We start from the raw sequence: 12,361 nt of genomic DNA on the forward strand, positions 1-12,361 counted from the left end.
AAAATATAATAATATTCCTTGTTTGCACAAACCGTGAGATTTTTTTCTATTTTATGGTTGCCGCACAAAATGACTGTGTTCTACTGCTGACGGATTGAGCGTAACATGTCTCTCTTCAAACGGTGTAAGCGGACCTGAATATATCTGCATATATAATATAGGACCTCGTAGTAGAACAGTAGTGTCAGAGTATCTGGTCCAACATTATATATCAGTCATGGCATGTAAATAACGTTTGGTTGCGCCAACTCATAAAGAGAGATCACATTCAATCCGCCATCAGCAGAAAACGCTTCATATTTTCTGCGTCTACCAAAAATGTAGAGTGCGTAAACGGAGAAGTTTTTTCATGGCGAGGACAATGTTTTCGGAACGATTGCTAGTTCAGAGCGGAATGAAAACGTGGTGCTCTCCTCCTTGCTAATTGTTATGCAATATGCTATTACATCACAAGTAGGGCTAGGCACGTCTTTAGGGAAGATCAGTGATCGTGGTTTCACAGCTGGTCCTGTGAACATTGAGCTCCACGTAAAGAGAAGTTTGTAAGAGTATGATAGGTATAAATAATATTTGATTCGAAATCGGCATTTTGTGAGACTTTTGGGCCGTTTCAAAAAAATCAGTTGTGAAAAGATACGAATGACTTGGTAGTCACTTGCTTAGGTGTGATTGGTAATCTCGTTTGGCACCAACTTTTAAATGTGGCATTGGTTCGAGCTAGAATGCCATTTGGTGTCATTTGCTGTCAGTGTAAGGTACATTAAGCTAGCACCTCCAAAATCGAATTTTTGAATTTTTCATAGCTCAGAATTTTGGGCTTTTTTAGGCCTTTTTTGGGCTGCAATAAAAATTTTTGGGCTCCTTTACTTTTTTCAAAAAATCAATTTTCTTGTGGAGGTGCCTGCTTACATTAACCCAGCACCTCCACTTCTTTAAATCACTAAATAATAAAAATTCAATTACACCAGAATTTTGGGCTTTTTTTGGGCTCCTCGAAAATACACGCTACGATTTTTGGGCTTCAACCCTTAATGTCAAAAATCAACCCACGTAGATACTATTTTGTCAAAAAATCAATTTTTCTAGATTTTTTCAATGGAAATAAAGTTTCTGATTTTTGTGATTCTTAAAAATAACCACTACGATTTTTGGGCGTCAACCCTTAACGTCAAAAATCAACCCCTGTCTACCACGTAAATACAACTTTGTCTGCAAATAAATGTTTGTAGGATTTTTTAATGGAAATAGAGTCTCTGTTTTTTGAGCTCCTCGAAAATACCCGATATGATTTTTGGGCTTCAACCCTTAACGTCAAAAATCAACCCCTCTCTACTACGTAAATACAACTTTGTCTGAAAATAAATTTTTCTTGAATTTTTCAATGGAAACACAGTCTCTGATTTTTGGGCTCATCGAAAATACACGCTACGATTTTTGGGCTCCAAGCCTTAACGTCAAAAGTCAACCCCTCTCCACCACGTAAATGCAACTTCGTCTGCAAATAAATTTTTGCAGAATTTTTCAGTGGAAATACAGTCTCTGATTTTTGGGCTCCTCGAAAATTCACGCTAAGATTTTTGGCCTTCAACCCTTAACGTCAAAAATCAACCCCTCTCTACCACGTAAATACAACTTTGTCTGCAAATAAATTTGTGCAGAATTTTTCAATGGAAATACAGTCTCTGATTTTTGGGCACCTCGAAAATACACGCTAAGATTTTTCGGCTTCAACCCTTAACGTCAAAAATCAACCCACGTAGATACTACTTTGTCAAAAAATCAATTTTTCTAGAATTTTTTAATGAAAATGGAGTCTCTGATTTTTGGGCTCCTCGAAAATACCCGATACGATTTTTGGGCTTCAACCCTTATCGTCAAAAATCAATCCCTCTCTATCACGTAAATACAACTTTGTCTGCAAATAAAGAACCCCGCAATAAATGTATGGGAAAATGGCTTTCGGTGGATTTAGCAGAAACTTTGTAATTTTTAAGGTTATAAGTGCCGGATGAAATATCCGTAAAAAAAATCCAAAAAAATGGACAGTTTTAGCGCTATGCGGTGCTAAGCGCTCAAGATCAGTGAAAAAAACGAATTACAACAGATTTTGTTACAAAAGCGATGGCAACATAGAAATCACGGTTGAGATCGTGGTCTGTCATATTTTCGCCTACACCGTTAACTCATATAGCGCGCTTCTCAAAACGATCAAACGCTAAGAGCCCAAGATTTTAACTTGACTAATTAAACACTTTTTTAAGGGCAGAAATAGTACCCAAAGTAACATTAGTAACTAGTGCGTACATTCCGATAATTACATTGTACTGTTCTCAAGAGTGCCGAACGCTAAGCGCTCATAATCAGTAAATAGAATGAATTACAATAGATTTCGTTACAAAGGCGATGTCAACATAGAAGTCACCGTTCAGATCGTAGTCTGTCATATTTTCGCCTACACCGTTGACCGTTCTGAGAAGCGCGGTATATGAGTCAACGGTGTTGACTCATATTGTGATTGGTTTGACTAAACATGTTACTGACCACTTCTTGATGCGTGTTTCGTATACAGACATCGCTTGTGTCGCTAAAGCTACTAGGATTGGTTCTATTCGCAGATCATGGGCGCTTAGCGTTCGGCCCTCTGGCGAAGGGTACACTGTTATTATCGATATGCGCACTAGTTACTAATGTTACTTTGGATACCATTTCTGTCTTTAAAAAAGGAATTGCTTAGTCAAGTTCAAATCTTGGGCGCTTAGCGTTCGTTCGTTTCGAGAAGCGCACAATATAACTCATTGGTTTTGCTAAACATATTATTGACTACTTTCTGATGCGTGATTCTTATAGTGACATCGCTTTTGTCGCTAAAGTCACTAGGATTGGATTTATTCGCTGATCTTGAGCGTTTAGCGTTTAACCCTCTTGCGAAGGGTAGAATGTTATTATCGGTATGTGCGCACTAGTTACTAATGTTACTTTGGGTACTATTTCTGCCTTTAAAAAAGTGATGAATTAGTCAAGTTAAAATCTTGGGCGCTTAGCGTTTGATCGTTTTGAGAAGCGCGTTTTAAGAGTCAACGATGTAGGCGAAAATGTGACGGACCACCGAAAGCCATTTTCTCATACATTTAGTGCGGGGTCCTTTATTTGCAGACAAACTTATATTTACGTGGTAGAGAGGGATTGATTTTTGACGTTAAGAGTTGAAGCCCAAAAATCGTATCGGGTATTTTCGAGGAGCCCAAAAATCAGAGACTTTATTTTCATTAAAAAATTCTAGAAAAATTGATTTTTTGACAAAGTAGTATCTGCGTGGGTTGATTTTTGACGTTAAGGCTTGAAGCCCAAAAATCTTTGCGTGTATTTTCGAGGAGCCCAGAAATCAGAGACTGTATTTCCATTGAAAAATTCTGAAAAAATTTATTTGCAGACAAAGTTGTATTTACGTGGTAGAGAGGGGTTGATTTTTGACGTTAAGGGTTGAAGGCCAAAAATCTTAGCGTGAATTTTCGAGGAGCCCAAAAATCAGAGATTGTATTTCCATTGAAAAATTCTGCAAAAATTTATTTCCAGACAAAGTTGTATTTACTTGGTAGAGAGGGGTTGATTTTTGAAGTTAAGGGTTAAAGCCCAAAAATCTTAGCGTGTATTTTCGAGGAGCCTAAAAATCAAAGACTCTATTACCATTGAAAAATTCTAGAAAAATTTATTTGCAGACATAGTTGTATTTACGTAGTAGAGAGGGGTTGATTTTTGACGTAAAGGGTTGAAGCCCAAAAATCATATCGGGTATTTTCGAGGAGCCCAAATATCAGAGACTCTATTTCCATTAAAAAATCCTACAAAAATTTATTTGCAGACAAAGTTGTATTTACGTGGTAGAGAGGGGTTAATTTTTTACTGTAAGGGTTGGAGCCCAAAAATCGAAGTGGGTATTTTCTGGGAGCCCAAAAAAAGCCCAAAAATATCCCGTTAATGAATTACTGAAAATTTTCAATTTTTTGAAGGGGGTTGATTTTGGAATTTAAGGGTTGGTTTGGGGAAAATTTTTTTTACGGATTTTAAGAGCTCAAAAAAAGCCCAAAATTCTGGTGTAATTGAATTTTTATTATTTAGTGATTTAAAGAAGTGGAGGTGCTGGGTTAATGTAAGCAGGCACCTCCACAAGAAAATTGATTTTTTCAAAAAAGTAAAGGAGCCCAAAATTTTTTATTGCAGCCCAAAAAAAGTCCAAAAAAAGCCCAAAATTCTGAGCTATGAAAGATTCAAAAATTCGATTGTGGATGTTCATTTCGTGCAGGGCGTTTTATATTTAAAAAAACGTCAAATTTCGATGTATTTGAAACAGTTTCAACTTTATTCTTAACTTACAATTAGTTACTTTGGTCATGTGTTTGGGATTTTTTTGACAAGTACTCAAATAACGGTTAGAGAAGTATTTAGACAATGTTGAACCTCAAAGTAATGGAAGGTAAGGTTGTGTTAAAAATGAAAAAAACTTTTATATATAAAATTTCTACCCTAGAAAATGTTAAGAAATTAATTCAAAGAAAAATTTGTCAAATTTTATATCAGAAAGTGAACCCGAAAACATACTTTTTCCCGGCATTGTATAATTTGTGAAGTTCAACATGATGCATTATTACTTTCTGCCTCTATAGATAGGAAGAAGTTCATGAAATTATGTGGTCGCAACAAGTTAATATTCAATTTTGGCATCATTTGTAATTGCAAACTTATCTTGCGGTGCATAGTTCCATGAATATTAAACCTCGAAAATTAGGAAATTATTGGAGGCACAGACTTGGTTCTTTTTGTGGTGCGTCTCTAGACTACTCTCGAACATTATTCGCTTCTTCTATATTTTAGTTCCGTATTTATTTTATATAATTAATAAGGAAGTTATTTCAAAACATTTATGTCTATTTTATGATTAGATATTATACTATTACCATGAAATTGTTTGGTTTACGAAGGAAAACAATTTTTAACCGCAAGATACGGGTGGACTTTGTAGATTTACTGTGAAGCCAGGGTTTCTGCAATTATGGTTAGTTCAGTGGTCTTAATACCTCGTGTTTTTCTAATGTAGATATTACTTATTTATTTAAGTAATTTTTAAACTGAGCCTGAAGCTTGGGACCTACTACTAATATTTATTAGTAGCAATATTAATCATTAAAAATCATGCATTAAATACACTATGGTATTATGAAAACGCAAGTATTAGGGTAGGGGGATTTCACCACAGCTCTTCTAAGAACAGCGATGAGAATTTAAGTATAACTATTTTTAATTTCTTTTTGGGGTTACAAAAATTCATCAAGAACCTCAGGTTAGTGAAACTTTTGTAACTCTATACAATATATGTTAGGCTCAAAGACCGAAAACGGCCAAATACCGGAAAAACAGCCAAAGACATAAATAAATAAACGCAACGTGCTTTGGTCGTTTTCAAAGGGCCAAAACCCGCTCTGATTGGTTGTGTTCAAAAGGGCTGACTCGAAGCTGTCCTTTAGACTTTAGAATGATCGAACTATATACGACGCACAGTGGGGGGAAATACTGCCTTGGCACAAAAATATGCTGACAATTCACATCTCGACGGATCAAAGTATTTGTTTTAATACTTAGAAAGGATGGTAGTTTAATGGCATATTGCTCACTTCAAAAATTTTATTAATTTGTTATTCAACTTTAAAATGGCAATTGTTTTTATTTGTACTATCTAATTAGGCGTGCTCATTGATATTTCCTCCAAAAAATAGAAGTTAGTAAAGTTTTATGAATAAATTAATTTATTTGGCTTTTTTATTTATACCTGCCAGAAATTTCGGATAGAACTTTCTCTCCGAAGCTTTCCATATCTTTCAGATTCTTTCCGAAATCTGCATCCGAAATTCTATCCGAAACTGTACCACCATTTTCTTTCAGAATCTTTCAGAATTTATCAGAAATTGTCGCAGCGGTATCTTTCCGTTTTTTTCGACCTTTTTCGAAACTGTCCCACGCGCATTTTTGTTAGTTTCAATGATATTTGATCAGAGAACTAAATTATGTAATATTGTTATGTGAATATTGTTTAATAGATCTTGATATGTAATTATTATGTAATTGCAAATAAAATTTTTAAGTTAAAATATATCGAAGGATTAGAAAGTAAAAAATCATTCATTTAATAAATTTCGAAATTGAATAATTTTATTAATTAAACAATTTCTTTAAAATTATAACTGTTTAATATATTTGATAGTAATTCAGTGAAAAAGTTATGGATAAATGAATTAATTTTTAAACCTTGTTTAAACAATTGTTTTGTTTGTTCAAATGACTATTATTAACTTTTTAAAATAATAATTTGTAAAAAAATATATATTATTAGTATTCATAATTATTATTAACAAATAAGAATTTCTGATAACATCTGATAAGAATAAATGGGATATTTCTGATAAGATCGGATAGAACAACAGTGGGACTCTTCTGATACGATCTGATGGAATTATATTGGGACAAATTTTCGGAAAGAAACTGAAGAATTTCGGATGCAGATTTTGGAAAGATTCTGATAAAATCCGAAAAGAATATTTTACCGACTGTTTCAGAATCTATCAGAAATTTCCTTTCAGAATCTTTCCGATATTTTGGACAGGTATTTGAAGAAGAGAACTGAAGAGCATAATAGTGAAATAAGTGAATTAAGTCTATATTTATTAGATAAAAGTAATAATTTTATTTTTTTTACACGAACTATTTGAATGGCATTTTGGATAATGCTCTTCATCATCCTTTCTAAGTATTTAAAAAGATATACTTTCGTCACTGTGCGTCGTATATAGTTCGATTACTACAAAAGATTGTTTCGAATAAGCCCTTTTGAAAACTATCACTCAGAATGGGTTTCGGTCGTCTGAAAAGGGACAGAAAGCATTTCGGTCTTTTGAAAACGATCAAAACTGTACACCGTGAGTGTACCCATGGTGAATTGATGCGCCGATTACCGGGTCACCATGGGTACACTCACGGTGGCGGTTTGCTCATTCACAGGCGCATAAAGTGCATCATATTTTCAGTTAATAACAACAAAAAAAAAACAAGAGGATTTTTCAAAAAGTCGCTCTGTGAGCGATTGTATTTAGCCCTTTAAATTATGTGCTTAAATTTTCACATCAAACAATTCATAATTCTAGGAGAAAAGTTCTCAATTTGTAAAGCATGGACTAAAAATGAAGACCTAGGGAGTGCTCCTTATCATATTTACCCAGAAAATGAGATCAAAAGGCAGTGAGGGACGTTTATATGTACCTAAACTATTATTATAATCGCGCCGGCGAGAACTTACAAATATTTTATGAATTTTAACTTTTTGATTTTCTACGATACTAATCTAAAATCTTAGAATTTTGTTTTGGACTGTTTCGGTTTGCAATGTTCATTTGAGAGAGCTTTGAATTTTAGAATTTTACAGTTTTCAATGCCTAATTCTAAAAAAGTTTTAAGCCTTTATAAATGACTCAGTTTTACGCATTTAAAATACACGATTGTTATTCATTTACACCAGGAATTCTTAACTTTTTTAATTTTGGATGTTTCTCATTTCAAATTACATGGAATTGATTGCTTCTTATTTGATATCTATCAAGTCACATAATCGTTTCGGGACAAAATAGATTATTTTTTCAGTGATCTTAGACAAGTATTTCTCCGATCACATGAAAAATGCAGTTTGATTGTAAGTTATGGGTATTACAACTTTTAAAATGTGTGACGCAATTCATCAACGAATTTTTAAAATCTTTTTTTAGTGTTGCAGTATTTAAAAATATATAGATATTTCTTCGGGTTTTCTGAAAATATTTACTCACTATTCTGAAAAAGGACATTGTTTTATTTTTCTGGACTTTTTTAAAAGATGGTTCGAGGCAAATAACAAAAATTAACAAAGCAAAGTTCCTTAAGCACTTTTCTCTATCTTGAGTTTTTTTTTCTTTTGAAATTTTCGTTAAATTATTAATTAAGTCGGCTATAATTGTATCTTTCTTAGATCAATCAAATTTTCGAAAGCTTTTTAAAAAATTTGTTCTAAAACTTTTTAAACAAAATTTAGTTGGTAAATCTACAAGTTAAAAACTTTAGTTTACGAAATAAAAAAAAATTATTGGTTTAAGAAAATACAATTATGGACGACTTTGTACATATTTTAGCGAAAATGTACAAAAAAAATTGAGAAAAGTGACACTTTTTGTGTAGAAGTTTTCCAGTTTCACAACTTTGCTCTTTTGACCTTTTTAGTATCTCGTATCATTATTGCAAAGAAATGCGAATTTTTATTTTTCAAGAAAGAAAATTCAATTTTCTTTTCTGAAAGACTCGGACACAAGATAATCTTTTATGCGACATGTGCACCATATTAGTATAAATGTAAAAAAAAAATTATAAAAATACAACAATGGCCATTTTGGATAAAATGTTGTTTAAAGATTTTAAATAAAATCGCCGCAATTTTATCCATCCTGTCAGAATCGAGAAAAGAGGGGAAATATCTGTTCAGTTACCCTCTTATCTATTGTAAAAGCCTGGGATTGTGATTCACGTTAGGTTAGGATAGGTTGAGAAAACCGAATCTATTCGAAAAAGTTAATGTGAAAATTTGAAAGTTAATACAACAAGTAGCATCGAACATTCATAGGTTATTATACTAATTTTACATATCAATCCTAAACAACTTTTCGGTTTGTCACAAGTTTTATTTAGAAAAAATTAAATATTTTAGAAATATGGATAGGCATTTCAAAATTTTGATAAAAATGTTCTATTTTATGCTTAACATAATCATTCCTTTATCAAAATTCAACACAAATTGATAAACTCTGAGAATAAATGGAAGGTTGCAGTACCGAAATGAATAACCAACATTTTTTACGAAAATGGGCTTATTGCATCGAAAATTCTTAAAAAATTAAATAAATGTTGTGTCAAAAAGAATTGTTTGAAATCTTATTTTTTAAATAATAGTAAAAAAATTGGCAATTAAAAAAAGATAGCTGATTCTCCTTACTTCTCTCCCATTTCTCACTTTTTTCAGAACCAAAGTATCAATCAAATTCCAACCTAAAAGCTTAAATCTTCATTTTCTACAAACAGTAGCTTTTTTATTATTTTCTTTCCATTTAACTTTTTGCCTTGCATTCGGACACGATATATCCTGAAACTATTTTCGTTTATTTATGAAGAAAGATATATAGCATATTTCAGGACCAATTTATTATTATTTTTTTATAATTAAAACATAAATTTGTAGTATTCTTGAATGATTTATTTGGAGTTAGTTAACTTTGTCTAATCAAATTCATTTTGTCCCAATTAAGCAAATCAATATGTCGTTAGTTGGTTCTTATTTTTTGTTTAAACAGAAAATTGTACTTCTTTATCGTGTTTCTCAACAGAGTCTGTTCGAATTTTAGGTAATATAATAAAGTAATATAATTAAATAAAGTTCGGGAGTGAACTTTTGTTTTATATTTAAATGATGATTTCGATTTTACAGAATTTTATTTCGCTCTATTAAAGCGTATTTAATTAAATTTTACTTTATAAAATAGATTTATCGCTTTTTTAACCTTGCCTATAAATGAGCGCCATGAGTGTCGATTTGTCTTGCAATATAGATTACGGCCTCTCCTTTTTCATGCCCTCTATTGTTTTTAATTTCTTTTCAAATCAAGTTTTTTTTGCTCTTAAATTGTTAGCATTTTACAAATTGCAGCTAATTTATTAAATAGGTTACATTGGACGTCAATATTTTTTGAAAAATCGGTGTAAATTTTCTTTATTGATACCTAGTTTTGCCATGGGACAGCAGCTTGACCGCCACGGAACGGCCGCTCTAATTAATTCTATATATCGAGAAAAAGGTGAAATGCAATAAAAGTTGTATAAAGTTATAAAAAAAACATGTAAAACACATGACGAAGAACTTTTTATTTCTTAAAAATTACTTTACTTATTAATGAACTATGTGTTTAAGACTCATATTTTTATTGCATTCGATGTTACTCACATGTGTTCTCTTTATATTAAGGTTGAACATGAAATGCTGAAATGGAATCAACATGAAACTTTAAGTATATATCGTAAAGTTTGGGTTTGAAAAATGCAAAGTCTACGGTGAAATTTTAACTAAGCTTAAAAAAACTCTGAGCTTTAAGGGTATAAATTTGAATTTTATATATTAGATGCACTTATTACCACTTTCCTTTTCACAGGAAGCGTCGCGTGGTCTTTAACTTTTGATTTTAGTAAAGAGTGACTAGAATATAAATATAATTAGCTGCCGTCAGCTCTATATCTAAGGGTGTCGTTTAAACTGGAATGAAAACAATTGATTTCAGGTGCCTTCGAGTGCAAAGGGATGCTCGTGGGAAGCAATGCCGGCGTCATGTCTGTGGACTTCGACACGACGGGTACACTCATATTGGGAGCGTCCAATGACTTTGCCAGCCGGGTGTGGACTGTCAGCGATCTTCGTCTCAGGGTAAGTGAATTCACAAACAATGCTCACTTGTATTTTTTTTTCTTCATATTGCCTCCGAGGATTCGTAATAATTGAGCGCTGCTTGACGTCTTCAATTTTCCATTAGTAGTTTCTTTATAACATACTTTATATTGGAATATAATGATACACTATCAGCAATCTTCAGATTTTGGATAAGAAGATACAACATTAATTTGCAATTTTTTTAAATTATCATGTACCTATTAAAGAACAAAAGAACCTTTTGTTCAGTACACAGCTAAGGAATGATAATAGTTATAATCCACGATGAATATTTGCGACAGCAAGTACAAAGTAGGGGTAATTTTATTAGCTCAACTGATACTCATCATTCCACTTTTCAGAATAATTGTCGGAAGAGACGAAATAAATTTACAAAATATTTAATTTTTTAAGACTTTGAAATACTTAAAATCAGATACACGTGAAAGTAATAATACTCAACTGATTTACATAAAATTCGGATCATAAATTTCTCTCACGATCCTCTTTACTTTTATTTGCGAAGCATAAGAAATTAGTTTTTGAACATTTTTAATTAAAAAGAATCGGAAGGCTTCACATATACGTAAATTTAAAAACCTGTGAATGATCAAAATTTGCGGAAGCGAATAGCCGCCACACGAAACAAGGTTAGTATTGGAATTTTTTCTGACGATTAAAGGTAAGCCCTATTTACGATTTCAGTAGTTTTAATTGCTTATCTTATAAACTTGTTAATGCGTTAAAACCTTGGCAGCGATAACGATGGATAAAAAATCAGTTGTAGTTGAATAAAGATTCCAGCCAGAGTTTTGTTGACCGAACGTTATCTCTGCGGAGGCTCCAATTTCTAATTTAACTTTCAAAAATAGAAATATAATTCCAGGAAAAGTTAAAGTCTGAGAGTATGCTAAATATGTTTTAATAACTATCGCAGGAACTCACTGGGAGCAACTGCTGTCTATGAAAATTACACTGGCTCCCAGTTGAACCGCGGTAAATCACTCCTATGGCTACGTCTCGGGACTTTGAGATGGGGACCATAGAGTTGACGAAAACACAACGACCAAGCTTTCTGAATCCATCTCGAGAGTGCATTTACATGTTTTTTGTACGCCAGTATGACTTCAAGATTAGGAATTAGTGATATCATAGCACCTCCGAGAGCACTGAGCACAAAGACAATTACGTTAACCGAATATTTTCGGTGCAGTCGTTTCAGCTTCCTTCTAAGGTCTCGATATTTCTCTACCTTTTCCTTCTCATTGGCAGGGATGTTGTAGTCAGCCGGAGCTCAGAATTCGATCACGAATATAGTTCCTTTCTCGAAGTCTTGGAGAAGGATGTCAGGCCTGGAGCGTACAACGGAGACTGCTTTCGGAAAATCGAAGTTCCAGAAAATATTTCCACTCCTCGTTTTGGACTATTAAATATCATCCTCGGAGCGTCCGGCAGGGAGGGTCGCGGTCATTACCGTAAAAGCGACAAAGATGGTAGTTAAGAATTCTTAGGTTGTTCCCGCGTGAGTGGGACAACTGGAAAGTATAAGTTCTAGGTACTCAGCATCTGCTCTACACGTATCACTTCTTGACATAAAATGCGGTTACGGTATAATAATGTAAAAATGACACCGTCTTAACACGCGAAAATAAAACTCTGTGTCTGAGTTGAGTCCGGATCATCTGAGGAAAGCAAACGTTAGCTCTATCGAAAAGGGCGGATTTTACAGTCTGTCAAGTTAAAGCGTGGGTGGCTTTACTCGCAGTCGGTAAGGTGTATCGACATGATTTTGGTGTCAATATATTAAGAAGAGCTCCCTCTTTC

The 12,361-nt window shown here is 33.2% G+C and overlaps 1 protein-coding gene across 1 annotated transcript in view; it reads left to right on the forward strand.

Annotated features, from left to right (window-relative positions):
• LOC117172001 (autophagy-related protein 16-1-like) overlaps positions 1 to 12,361 on the forward strand; it is a 97,953-nt gene that overhangs the window by 48,524 nt on the left and 37,068 nt on the right. Inside the window, exon 7 of the mRNA XM_033359716.1 lies at positions 10,392 to 10,534. Within this exon, the coding sequence (XP_033215607.1) occupies positions 10,392 to 10,534 (143 nt within the window). The remainder of the gene's footprint in view (positions 1 to 10,391; positions 10,535 to 12,361) is intronic.

The sequence above is a fragment of the Belonocnema kinseyi genome, chromosome 4 (assembly GCF_010883055.1).
Source record: "Belonocnema kinseyi isolate 2016_QV_RU_SX_M_011 chromosome 4, B_treatae_v1, whole genome shotgun sequence".
NCBI classification, from domain to species: domain Eukaryota; kingdom Metazoa; phylum Arthropoda; class Insecta; order Hymenoptera; family Cynipidae; genus Belonocnema; species Belonocnema kinseyi.